The sequence below is a fragment of the Atractosteus spatula genome, chromosome 1 (assembly GCF_055471065.1).
Source record: "Atractosteus spatula isolate fAtrSpa1 chromosome 1, fAtrSpa1.hap1, whole genome shotgun sequence".
Classification (NCBI taxonomy): Eukaryota; Metazoa; Chordata; class Actinopteri; order Semionotiformes; family Lepisosteidae; genus Atractosteus; species Atractosteus spatula.
In genome coordinates this window covers 34,121,833-34,136,191 of record NC_142706.1, presented here as the reverse complement: position 1 = coordinate 34,136,191, position 14,359 = coordinate 34,121,833, and the positions used below count along the sequence as shown (strand labels likewise).

Here is a 14,359-nt window from a genome sequence, read left to right as displayed (position 1 = left end):
TAAATTGCAGGATTTTTTTAAGATCTACAAAAATAATAATAAAAGAATTGTTGCTAGTCATTGGACAGTTTCCTAATGTGCTCATATCACTTTTTTTGTGAATTAGAACCACAGTTGTAGAAATCAAATAACTTAATAAAGCCTAGAATTGGGAAACCTTTAGACAGGAGTTCATGTATTGTTTTTGATCAGTGCATTGAAACAAATTTAAACAACAAATAAGAGATGTAACTGTTGGGGAACACTTAATAGTAAACTACACAGCAAACTTTTTTAATATGTATGTAGAAAACAAACTTAACTGGTTTGCACAAATTCCGGTAAACAAAATTATTATTTGATCACAATCACAAATTTAGTCCATAATATGTAAACAGATTGCAGCCAATGCCAGAGTTTTCAGTCATAGAACAAAAATACATAATAAATTAACCAAATCTTAACATAATTTGAAATGCATAAAGGGAGAGAGAAAAAAAGAAAAAAATCAGAATAATTACATGATAGAATCAATAGAAAACAAGTGAGAGTCTGTCAGAATGGAGAAGGAAAGACTGTTACACTGTGTTAAACTCTTGAATAGGTCCTTGTGTTGTATATTTTTTTCAGATTTCATAACCTCTTCCAGTTGAGTAAGTAAAGGTGTCTCTCCAGCAAGAATGCACAGGCCAAAGCTTGTCTTAAATGCCAAAGAGAGCTTTAAGGATGGGTGAAGTCCTAAAGAGACAATTTACAGAGCCAGCACTACACATTCATCCATTGGTTTGCTGGAAAATGGGGTTCACATTAATTATGAGCTTATTATGGGTGTGAGTGCAGTATTCAAATAAGTAAATTTTTTCAGTCACTTTGGAGTTAAATTATTTAAAAAGATATGAACACTAGTTTTAATGGCAGTTAAAAGCTGAAGTATTGGTTTTTAATCACTGTCATTTGTGGAACAATGTAATACAGCCATAATAAAAATTATAGCTTTTTTATTTGGACTGTAACCTTCAGTTAGTGGTCTGTTTTAAAAAATATTTAACAAATTTAAAATAGAGAGTACTGTTAAGGGGTGAAATCTCAATGATGTAATTAGTTAATTACCACAGGGATCTGTACTAGGACCACTGCTTTTCTTAATTTATATACAGTAGTTGATCCAGATTCTTAAATAGTAAACTAGTCGAGTTTGCAGATTACCAATTTAGGAGGTTTAGCAATCAGTGTAAAAGCAAAATAAAATTAAAAAAGATTTAGTTGAGTTAATGACTGGAATATGTAAGTAAAAATGTAGAATTTAGAATCCAGGTTAATTACCCTATATTAAAAATGTGTAATGCACTAGTAAGGTCTTATTTAGAATGTTGCCTACAAGTCTGGTGACCACATTATAGAAACTATACTGCTGCTCTGGAAAAAGAGCAACCTATAGGTTCTGGTGCTTAAAGGAATGTCTTACACTGACAGGCTGAATGAAGTGAACCTTTTTAGTCCTGAACTGAGAAGACCTGTTTTCAAAAACCTTAAAGACATTGAAGAAGTCAACCAAAAAGTTGACTTTTGAGGGTATAAAACAAGCTACTAAGCCATATTATTGATGCCAATGCCCTGGCTTCTTTCAAGATATGATTGGATGAGATCCTTGGATCAATTAACTGCTAACTATCAAATGGGCTAGGAGGGCCAAAATGCCTCCTCTCATCTGTGACCCTTTTTACGTTCCTCTTATAAGGTTATGTTTCAGAATGTTCCCTCACAATATATTTAGCTTACAGATAACTTCCATTTGAGGATTTAATTTTGTTGGAGTTAATAAATATAGTTTGCTTTTACCCAGCATTGTCTTTAACATTATTTACAGATTGCCATTATATCACCATCTTAATTAGTATTTGCATTGGTTGTATTCCTCATGATTTAACTAACATCGTGTTCTTTTAAGATTCAAACATGTCATACAAGTTTTATGGTAGCAGAATGGAATGTAAGCTTTTTCCTGTGGAAAAACTTTAACAATCTATTTCTTCAAGTGATGTCTGACCAGAAATTTATAGCTAAGTACACTCATCCTATATTTATATTTCCTTGTCTGTAGATTGAAACTGTATTTCCTTTCTTTCAGTTCTAATAGAACAAGACAGTGCTGCAGCTGAGCAGTACAGTCGACAGGGCTGCCCCACAGGTCTGCGAGCAGAACTTTGGGCATTGATTCTCAATGTTACCAATGAGCCAGAGGTAGGATTTCAGCATGCACAGTGAAACTATTTACGACACCATTACAACATTGATATTGCATATCAAATCAATCAACGACAATGAACACAAAAATACACCAAAATCAACCTTGATCTTGTTGTAAATAACTTTTAAAATTGTTTTATATCATTTGTTATTTAACAAGATGGGATATTATCATCATACATTTTCAAGACACTAGATCTATCTGTTCTTATATACTAGTTAATGAGGGATATTTTAGCTTTGTGAAGATACACCTAGATGGAAAGAACTGCACTTACTATTTTATGAGCTTTCTAAATTAAGTGAAAGTGAAGTGACTTGATAGTAATTATTAAAAGTCAGTTTAGAAGTTGTCATACAACCAAAAAATAACTGTACATAATCTTATAGATTTAGCATTATGTTAGTGATAGCAACAAACAAGACAGGGCCATTAGGATGATGGTCTAAATATTATATCATTGTTTTCCATAGGTACTTCATTTAAGGATATTTCTGAAGAAGTGCTATCATATAGAACAGTCTCAGTGTTCGAGAATGTTTTGTTTATTCTGACAGCCAAGCTACAGTAAAGACAATCTTCAAGGTCTTTTTCATCTTTTGTCCGCATTTATTAATGTGATTATTTTGTTAACAACATTTCAGAATATTTAGAACAAATGACAACTTTTGACATGAGTTACTTGTTTTGCTATTTTTAGTTAATAATCTGTTAATTAACCCTATTGTTGTGGATATTTAAAATACTTAAAGAATCAATATGTTACAGCATATTCCAGTAGGAACTATAATTTCCTCATTTGTTGCTGTCTTTTAATCAGTATGGAAACAAGGACTGCCAACAGTGCTACTGAGATGAAGATTAGCAGACCTGCCTTTAACTTGATAAATAATAGACTACTAATCTGATGTTTTTAAGAGAGTCCAAGTTGCATCTTGGCTATAAATTCACTATGATGTTTATAGAACCAGTATAACTTGTCTTAGCTTTGAAATGCTAATGTAATCAAACATAAGGCAATTTAGCAAAATTATCTTAACACCAGTTAACTCCATGTGTGGTAAATGGCAGTGTCTTCTGAAATTGTGTAACCACCAGTCAGCAACATTTGCCCTTTTTTTTGACCCTGCAAATGTTACATTGAGCAGCACCTTGGTAATATGTTTTCAAGTGGTTATATGATGCACACAAAATGTCATAACGTTTTTTGAACTTTCAGATTGTTTATACAAACCCAGATTTTCACTGTAGAAGCTTCCTGGTTTATGCTAATTGCTGAACACAGTTAGACCAGAAATAATCTTAATGAGTAAATGTAAGATGGGGGTTCCTAATAATTGGATCAATTTTATTTTCCATGTTTGGAATAATATATATATTTACCTCAGAACTACAACTCATATATAATTAGCTATAAAATAGAATACTAAAAAAAACTTTTTCTTTTTTCCTCAGTAACCAGTCAGTTTGTTAAAGTCCCCTAGCTACTACGTGTTTTACAAATTACATTGTGACCACCACAGACTATTATTCTGAAAAGTATTGGTATAGTAAGACAAAGCTGTGTGAAAGGTTTCACAAAAATAAATGGACAACTTGGCAAAAGTTGCTGTTATGTTAGTCAGGAATCAAGTTAAAGTTACAGGAAGCTATTTGGCATTTTTGTGTTAGGTTCTGTTTGTCAGCAAAAAAAATATTGTAGATGACACTTTATTTGAGAAATATAAACAATACATTAATCTGGCTTTTCAACAAAATGTCCCAAAAATTAAGTAAAGCTATTTTTGTTAGTCTATGTTATTTACTAGTTTTTATAAATTTAACTGTAGTATATCAATCTTACTTGCCTGGAATATTTTTCACTCTATTCAATATTCTATAAGTTTCCTTCTAAGCTTTACAGAAGCATTTACCTAAGACAAATTCCATGCAATTTTCTAATTCAAACTGGTTATTTTGAATTGTTGTATGTACTTCCATTATTTGTTTCTTTCAGTCAATAGACACAGAGGTTCATTATCAACATTATGCCACTTGGGTTTCCTGTCCCTTTTAAAATCCCTTAAGTTTTGTTCAGTGAGCAGGGAAATTGCTTTTGTTTCTGTATTAAGAGTTTTTGTGTATCTAATCTTTGCTGAATGTGGTTGCAGAACACAGTGTTTATGTATATGCTGTCTCACTTTGAACTGAAGAGACATGTTTCTTCCAAACATTGTGTGACTATAAACATTACTGGTAGAAATCACTGTATAAATGTCAAAATAAAAAGTACCATTAATGTTTTAATGGGTCGAGCTAGGTAGTGTTCTAAGAGAAAATAATAAATGCATTTCTTTCAAAAATATTCTTGTACAGTAGTTTGTTTTCAATCCTATTGATGTGGAATAATAGTCACTTGTTATCTTATAAACGGTGATTATTTTTGGTATGTTTCTTTAACAGGATATAATGTATTATGAGCAATTGAAATCTGGTGTCGTCCATCATGACCTTTTAGTTGACAACCTAATATACAAGGTAAGGCTCCATGCATGTATAGTATTAGATTTCCCAAATACAATTTTGTTTGTAGAGGTTAAGCTGTGAATCACTGTTGAAATGGGTCCTTGCTATTTGTTAAGATTTTCTTTTAGAGATAATTAACTACTATATATAACAAACAGATATTTACTGTAACTATTAATAAGCCAAAGTATAAGTTTTAAACAAAGTTTTACAATTGTAAGGATACTATATATTATTTAGAAAATCCTCATAGAAAATGTAATGCTGTCTTGTAGAACCAGTATAATGCATTGTTTTGTCCTCTAGACAAAATTTAGTGAATTAAATAAAAAAAAAGATTGTATTAGTTTAAAGTGTTTCAAAACATTTAGTTTAGTGTAGGCCATAGAAGCATTTTAACATGCATGAACTAGTTTGAAGTATGATTTATCCAGTCGTAAAGGTAGTTTATTCATCTGTCGAATTTAATTGTTGGTGTTTTAAGTAACATTTCAATGAGCATAAAAATATAAACATTTTAAATATTAGACAAAGCAAATCATTCCTTTGGACTTGATCTATTCAGTCTCAAAGATGTATATTTACATTTGTTTATGAACAAACCACTTTTTAACAGGATGTTAAACTGACAGCCAGTAACGATGATTACTATTTTGTGTTTGAAGATTACTTATATCAGGTAAGTACTTGTTTCTTCGCTTCATCACTTCAGTTAGTCCAAGTAGTGTAGTCTCCAAGTAGTGCAGTCTACTACTAATCCAATAGTGCTGGATTTTGATTTCTATTAAAAATGTTTGAAGCAAACAGAAGCTAAATGTGATAAAAATACAAATGTTTTTTAGGTGCATCTAGTTTTTCATTTATGCCTAAAATGGCACATGATTCCACAAAATAGAAAAGAATGCTATTTTAGTTAAGAATCGGATTACCAGTGGGAATACAGATTTAATGTTTATAATATTTCTAAATATTGAGGAGTAGCATTATAGTTTAAAAGTACTGAAAGACCTCATTAATAGTTTCACATTCACAATAAATAGTGAGTTTGATTAATGAGGGAAAGGAGTAGTGATGATTTTGTAAATAATGAAACCATTAAAATAAGTAGTCTGTGTTCTTACTACTTCTGTTCTCTCTGCCACCACATGAATGTTTGAGATGGAATATCCTGCTCTTCTACTCCTCTTTAAGATAACCAGCCAAGGATTGATATCACTTTGGCTGCCATGTCTCCAAGGTTTTATTGATTTTGATAGTTGTGAAGATAAGTCTTGTCCATTTGTCTTCTTTGGTTAGGTCTTTTCATTCTTCTTATAAATGCTGTTAGACTCAATTAAGCTTTTCACTGTTATATCAGTAATGGTTTCTTGTTTTGTGATTGGTAGTTGATCATGTGGATGATCAATGATTAAATTGAGTCCCAAACAATAAATTAACCATAAAAATGGCACCAGCTCACACACTTATTGAGATGAGATTTCTGTACAGTATTAGGAAAATAAATTTGGAATCCATTTTTTGTTTGATTACAGGATAACTGTAAAGTGTATTTATTTTTTCTCCAAAACAAGTTTCAACAAAAATATATTTTGAAGTTGAAACATTTTTTAAATTAATGTATTTCATTCTACTTAAATTGTAACTTTAAGGTTAAGGCACAGTGGCTATCAAAAGTACTCACCTCCCTCTGACTTTTTTACATTTTATTGTATTACAATATGAAATCATATTAACTGAGAGTGTTTGCTAATAATTGAGAGAAAACACTCTGACAAAAAAATCCCATATAAACACATTGTGTTTCTATATTGTAACACAGTAAAATGTTGAAAAGTCCAAAGGTGGTGAATACTTTTGATAGCCAGTGTATTAACCTCTACTTACTCCTTTGCAGCTTGTACACTGATACATGTCCCTACTTGAATATATAACATTCTGATACTTTCTTAGGCGACTATGAAACAAGTTTGATTTGAGGTCATATTCATTAGCAAATTATTGCATTTGTTCCAGCTCAATTTTTCTCACATTTCTGAACCTCATTTTTAGATAATGGAATTTCAATGTCAAAATCAATGACAGGCAGCAATCTAATATATTTCACAGCTAATTATTTAATAGAGGTAATACTTATCCTTTTTAGATATGGCTTTTTAGTTTTGCTTGTAGATGTGTCTTTGAACTGACATGCTTACAAAATCAGTAAATGTGGCATTGAAAAATGCATTTTATTTTCTTCTAGTAAAGCAAAGCTACATAATGTGAAAAATAATAATTATGGTAAAAGCATCTTTTAAAAAATCTTTAAATGCATGTTTGAAAGACTGTGTGTGTCTGTATTTGTGTTCTTTGACAACTCAGCATAATACTGATAAAATTTGATTATAAACATTTTTATTGGCATACTGTTTAGTCATGATTGTAAATGGAATGATTTAAATATGTATTGTCTGATTATACAGATAATTTTTGTAACACATTATTGTTTAGCTTTTGTCATTCGCATTTTTAAGCTGTGTTAACCTACTGTAATGTTCTATAAAACAGACTGCCATATCATTTCAGTTGATGTGGTCCTTTTACATTACATATAAATTCAACATGATTTTATCATGTTTTATATTGAGAAAAAATATTTTCTTGATTGCCCTGTAAGCATTTCTTTTAAAAAAACAGGTAGTTTTCCTGTTGTATGGTAAATAAACCATTTGTTTTTATAGTTTATGAAATTTGAACAGCTATGAATATTTATGTTGGGAAGGCTTTATACCATATGTTATAATCTGATAATGTCTGGAATGCTGAACACATCTCTGAGATTACTTGGATGTGAATGATAATTGCTTATACTTACAATTGTTGAAGTGTCTCATCATGCTGATTAATGATGAGAGTACCTTCTCTTCTGCATTTTACAGTAACCTCAAGTGCTAATTTTAATGTTAATCCCTCTCATTTTAAAGTAATTATGAATATGAATGATAGGGCACATTTAAAATACTGTACCTATGCGAGAGCTATTGTATCTTGCTATGCTCTAAATTTAAACAAAAAATGTGGTTTGCATTCTTTAACATAAGAGTAGGGCGTAAAAACCTGATGCAGTTTTTACCATATGGGCTCAAAAAATAGCCCAAATTTCCCCATAAACTATATACTGCAGGAAATGCACTACACTGTAAAAAGACATTCTAAAACCTATGATTTGTTTCGTAGTTGATTATGAAGAAGTCCATAGTAATGATTTTGTTAATGCCCTTGAGGATTTTTACTACTTGAGTTATACAGTTTAATCCAGCATTTCTTATGGTTATGTTAACTATTTTTTGCTAAAACAAGACTCTTCCAGATTAGTTTATTTAAAGTTGATTTTAGCAAGGGAAGTGCTAAAGAAATATTATCTTATATTGGAAATAAGATTAGGAAGATACCTAGATATGACCAATCACAATGTGCTTAGATCTTTGATATTCATTTTTCCTTCTAAATTTGGAAATGCGAGCATTCTTTTTTTACTGGTGAAAGACCCAGGGTTTGGGGTGCTGTAGCAGTGATTTTTTCGATAGGAAGGTCCAGGTAAAATACATAGAAGTGCAGCTATAAAGTACAAAACCAGTATTCATTTATTAAATGAGGAAAATAATCAAAACCACAATGCAAAGCTCATGTCCAGTTTCTCTTTTGAGCTTCTAAGTAGACTTCTGTTCTTCTGGTGGTAGTAGTTCAGGTGGGTAGCTGCGTCAGCATGCGTAGGCTGCAAAGGAACAAGTAATAGGTTTATTCCATGCTGAAAAAAAGAAGAAAGAGAACACAACGTTTCGGCCGTGGAGCCTTCTTCAGGTGTGAGAGAGACAGGGCAGTAGGCAAAGGTAAAGTAGCGGGAGAACAAAGGTTGGGAGGGAGGAGGAGTGAGAGGCGGGAGCAGGGGACAGAAAGAGAGGCCAATCAAGAGGTGTGAAGTCAGAATGGGTGCAGAGAGGTGTGAAATGAAACTTCCAATGAATGGAGAAAATTTAAAAGAACATTAGTCTGTCGTTAAAGGAAGGGAGAAGGTGTGATCCTAGCTGCAGAATAATTTTAGTTTCGGTGGTCTTTCTGATGTATGAGTTTGGAAAACCGTCTTTGAGAACACAGACGGAGAGATTAGAGTGGTCGTGGCCGTCAGAGGTGAAATGAGAAACAATGGGCTTGGAGAGATCTTTAATCTTTACAGCCCTGACGTGTTCTCTGAAACGGTCTCCGAGTCTCCTTCCTGTTTCTCCAATGTAGATGGCTGGGCATTTACTGCAAGAGATACAGTAAACAAGGTTGCTGGAGGTACAAGATGCTGTCTGGGTGATCCGGAATTGTCCTGAGGGGCCTTGAATGAGTGTGGTGGTGGCTGTGTATTTGCAGGTGATACAGCGAGCTCTGTTGCAAGGGAAAGTGCCTGGTGTGGATGGTTGTTGAGGGCGGTCAAGGGAGCTGTGAACAAGGAGGTTACGCAGATTAGGTGGTCGGCGATATGAGATAATAGGGCGATCAGAAAAGAGGGCCCCAATGGAGGGATCATCCTGTAGGATGGAAAAGTTGTGGTTAATGGTCCTGGGGATAGGAAGTGTGTTAGGGTGGTAAGGAAGCACCAGAGGAATGCGGTTGTTACGGCGGGAGTTCCTGATCGGGTTGATGGTCCGGGGGGTGTTTTTGGCTCGGGCAAGGGCCCTGTCAATCACACTGCTGGGGTATCCTCTGTTGATGAAAAATGAGTACATTTCGAGGGCTTGGTTCTCGAAGTCGATGTCGTCGCTGCATAATCGTCGTAACCTAAGGAACTGTGAAAAAGGAAGAGAGTTTTTAGTGTGGTTGGGGTGAAATGAGCTGTACAGGAGGTAGCTGTGTGAATCCGTGGGTTTGTAATAAACTGAAGTGGACAGTCGGGGGTAGTTGATAGACAAGTGGATGTCTAGAAACGGAAGAGTAGTGGAAGATATGTTAATCGTATATTTGAGGGACGGGTGGAAGTTGGTGAAATGGTGCAGGAAGAACTCAAGCTGATCGTTGGAGCATGTGGCGGCACCGACGCAGTCATCAATATATCGTTTGTAGAGGTCAGGGACATAGCCAGTGTAGGAAGCGAAGAAGCGTTCTTCTACCCAGCCGACAAAAATGTTGGCATAGCTGGGTCCCATTCTGGTGCCCATGGCAACTCCACTGACCTGTTGGTAAAAAAGATTATTGAAAGAGAATGCGTTCAGTGTGAGGACCAATTCTGCAAGGCGTACCAGGGTGTGGGTGGGTGGATCAAGCACTGTGCGTTTGTCCAGCATGTGCTTGAGTGCTGTAAGGCCGTCATTATGGGGAATGACGGTGTACAGAGATGTGATGTCCATGGTAAAAATGTAGCATTCGGTACCCTGAAATTGGAAATCATTAAAAAGTTGGAGCGCGTGGTTGGTGTCTTTGATGTATGAGGGAAGATCTTCAACCAGCGGTCTCATGAGGCTGTCGAGAAAGGCTGAGATGTAAGTAGTTGGACAGTTACATGCTGATACGATGGGGCGTCCAGGGGTGTCCGGTTTGTGGATTTTGGGGAGGAGGTAAAATTGAGATACCTGTGGATGTTCCATGATGAGCCGGTTTGCCTCCTGGGGGAGCTCATTACTGCTGATAAGAAGAGAAATGGTGGATACCACTTCCTTTTGGTAGTCAGTGGTAGGGTCCTGTTGGAGAGGGAGGTAGGCAGAAGTGTCAGTTAGTTGTCTAGAGGCTTCAGAGATGTATAGATCCTTACGCCACACCACAACAATTCGCCTTGCAGAATTGGTCCTCACACTGAACGCATTCTCTTTCAATAATCTTTTTTACCAACAGGTCAGTGGAGTTGCCATGGGCACCAGAATGGGACCCAGCTATGCCAACATTTTTGTCGGCTGGGTAGAAGAACGCTTCTTCGCTTCCTACACTGGCTATGTCCCTGACCTCTACAAACGATATATTGATGACTGCGTCGGTGCCGCCACATGCTCCAACGATCAGCTTGAGTTCTTCCTGCACCATTTCACCAACTTCCACCCGTCCCTCAAATATACGATTAACATATCTTCCACTACTCTTCCGTTTCTAGACATCCACTTGTCTATCAACTACCCCCGACTGTCCACTTCAGTTTATTACAAACCCACGGATTCACACAGCTACCTCCTGTACAGCTCATTTCACCCCAACCACACTAAAAACTCTCTTCCTTTTTCACAGTTCCTTAGGCTACGACGATTATGCAGCGACGACATCGACTTCGAGAACCAAGCCCTCGAAATGTACTCATTTTTCATCAACAGAGGATACCCCAGCAGTGTGATTGACAGGGCCCTTGCCCGAGCCAAAAACACCCCCCGGACCATCAACCCGATCAGGAACTCCCGCCGTAACAACCGCATTCCTCTGGTGCTTCCTTACCACCCTAACACACTTCCTATCCCCAGGACCATTAACCACAACTTTTCCATCCTACAGGATGATCCCTCCATTGGGGCCCTCTTTTCTGATCGCCCTATTATCTCATATCGCCGACCACCTAATCTGCGTAACCTCCTTGTTCACAGCTCCCTTGACCGCCCTCAACAACCATCCACACCAGGCACTTTCCCTTGCAACAGAGCTCGCTGTATCACCTGCAAATACACAGCCACCACCACACTCATTCAAGGCCCCTCAGGACAATTCCGGATCACCCAGACAGCATCTTGTACCTCCAGCAACCTTGTTTACTGTATCTCTTGCAGTAAATGCCCAGCCATCTACATTGGAGAAACAGGAAGGAGACTCGGAGACCGTTTCAGAGAACACGTCAGGGCTGTAAAGATTAAAGATCTCTCCAAGCCCATTGTTTCTCATTTCACCTCTGACGGCCACGACCACTCTAATCTCTCCGTCTGTGTTCTCAAAGACGGTTTTCCAAACTCATACATCAGAAAGACCACCGAAACTAAAATTATTCTGCAGCTAGGATCACACCTTCTCCCTTCCCTTAACGACAGACTAATGTTCTTTTAAATTTTCTCCATTCATTGGAAGTTTCATTTCACACCTCTCTGCACCCATTCTGACTTCACACCTCTTGATTGGCCTCTCTTTCTGTCCCCTGCTTCCGCCTCTCACTCCTCCTCCCTCCCAACCTTTGTTCTCCCGCTACTTTACCTTTGCCTACTGCCCTGTCTCTCTCACACCTGAAGAAGGCTCCACGGCCGAAACGTTGTGTTCTCTTTCTTCTTTTTTTCAGCATGGAATAAACCTATTACTTGTTCTGTTCTTCTGTACAAGCCTTGAAGATTCTCTTTAATGTTGAGTGAAAGGGTCTGCTGGATGAGCCATGTAATAAGCTTTTAATACTTTTAAATCTTTTTAAATACTTGATTATGCTTCACACAAAAACTGTTACTAGCTTCCTATGCCATTGCAACACTCTTTTTGAAAAATCTGTTTTAAAAATGTGTTATTTTGAGTCTCCATGTTCTTCTTGAACCCTGTGTGTATCAGAAGAATTCCAATACGTGAAATGAAAAAATGATTTTTTTTAGAAGAAGAGGCAGAGAATAAAACTAAAAATAAAAACAGCATACACAATCCATCTCTTTATTGTTATATGTCTTCACATAGTTTTTTTTTGTGTTTTTTGCTAATGAAATTTACTAAAATTACTGAGTGGCTCATGTTGATTAAAAAACTTATATTTGTATATACTGTATATTACAAATGTATTTTATAGGGCAGCGCAGTGGCTAACATTGTTGCCTTGTAGCGCTGGTGCCCTGGGTTCAATTCCTGGGGTGTGTGGAGTTTGTATGTTTTCCATTTGTTCATGTGGGATTCCATTCAGTGCTCAGGTTTCCTCATATAGTCCAAAGACTGGCGTTCCGTTCAGTGTGTATCCTTCCTTGTGCCCATTGCTTGCCGGGATAGGCTCCTACTCCCTTGTGACCCTGAATTGGATGAGGCAATTAGAAAATGTATGTATGTATATATATTATATTTCAAAATATGAGATGAAATTTTATATTTCATACTTAGAAACAAATATAAATGTTTTTGGAAGGAAAGCTTCACTCATCATCTGTCCTTAATAAATAATAATGTGTGCTGTCTGTCTTATTCAGTCTCTTTTAGAGAGTTTTAGAGAATGAGAGATTTATTTAGAGTTTTGTCATCACATTTTGAGAGACAGTGTTTTTAGCAAAGACCAGTCATATAATATTGTAATAGTTTCTTTAAAAGAATTCTCCCATACATTTGTTAAATGCAAATAAAGACATTTAGTTTATGAAATATTTAGATTTTTTGGCACTTTTTTCCTATTTCTCTTAGGTCAGGAATTTTTGCAGAGTACTTGTAGGTGATCATTGCTATACAAACAGGTAGCATTGTGTCACATTTTGTAAGAGGAGCATTGTAGCACCACATACTGTAGCATCACATTAGCCAAAGATGGCCACATCTGTCTGGTCCGTTTGTATAATCATTTTCAGACTGCAGTACTTGCAGGATGAGAGGAAGAATCAACATGTACAGTCTTAGCAGAATGACTGAACTGTAGTTTGCCACCTATATTAAAACCATCTACTCACTTAGAGTTGTTCAGCAGTAATGTTGATTTCTCAGAGACAAAACTTGCCATCTTGTGTGAGTCAGAGAATATCTGAAGTAGAGGCAGAGAAAGTGATTCAGTTATGAAAACCATTTTTGCCTTTGATAGAATTGATGGAAAAAATGCAGGGATGTAATGCTGACGGTTGCTTTATTGTAGTTAACCAGTGTAGTGATGGAAGTATGCTGATATAGAGAGTACTATCCTTTAACATAAAAATGCCTTACGGAACAGACTGAAGGCAGCCTTCAAGCCAAATCCTTGAGTCCACTGTTTTTTTCTTCCAGCAAACTGTTGTGATAAACATCAATTTTTCAGCAGGACAATGCAAGACCACACAGGGCTAGGATTATCGGGGCATGACTTCAAGAAAACAGTGTCAAAGTCTACTGTAGTTGTGGACATTCCAGAAAATAATATGTGGGACCAAGTCATTAATGCGAGGAGAGGGTGACTACAACTTACGAAAAGTTACAATCGAGAGACCATTCTGTCCATTCAGCCATTTTTGTGTGCTAGTAGTTAACCGATCCAAGGATGTCATTTATACGTCAGGGTATCAGCTTTAACATGACTTTTTGTAAAGTCTCTCCTGTTATCAATTTTAAATGCACTTCCCACTTGTGTCCTCTTTTTTTTCAGTTTTCATTCTGAAGTCCCAGATTGACTTTGTCACTGTCGTGTAATTTTGTCTTTCTAATGTAAAAAAAACTTTTGAAGTCTGTAAAGTTTAGTTTGGATTTTTTCTCGTAGAATATAATTCTTCTGTGAATTACAATTTAGTAGTTTTCACTGCTTTGGGTGCTTTGGTTTGCATCTCTGTCACCAAGGCCTGTCGTCATCCTAAAGGAAAGTTTTGTCTATAGTTAACAGATCAGTAAACATTTCACGGATTATGTAAAGTGAATAATTTAGCTTTAGACTCCAGGTGTCAAATGATAAAGCATGTGAGACCACTTAGAAATATTGATTTTTTAAAGGCCTCCTAATAGAACTTTGTAAAGCTA

At 36.0% G+C, this 14,359-nt stretch overlaps 1 protein-coding gene across 1 annotated transcript in view; it reads left to right on the top strand.

The window, feature by feature from the left end:
- tbc1d19 (TBC1 domain family, member 19) overlaps positions 1 to 14,359 on the top strand; it is a 62,782-nt gene that overhangs the window by 33,505 nt on the left and 14,918 nt on the right. Inside the window, exons 11-13 of the mRNA XM_088918977.1 lie at positions 2,108 to 2,220; positions 4,670 to 4,744; positions 5,349 to 5,411. Of these exons, the coding sequence (XP_088775103.1) occupies positions 2,108 to 2,220; positions 4,670 to 4,744; positions 5,349 to 5,411 (251 nt within the window). The remainder of the gene's footprint in view (positions 1 to 2,107; positions 2,221 to 4,669; positions 4,745 to 5,348; positions 5,412 to 14,359) is intronic.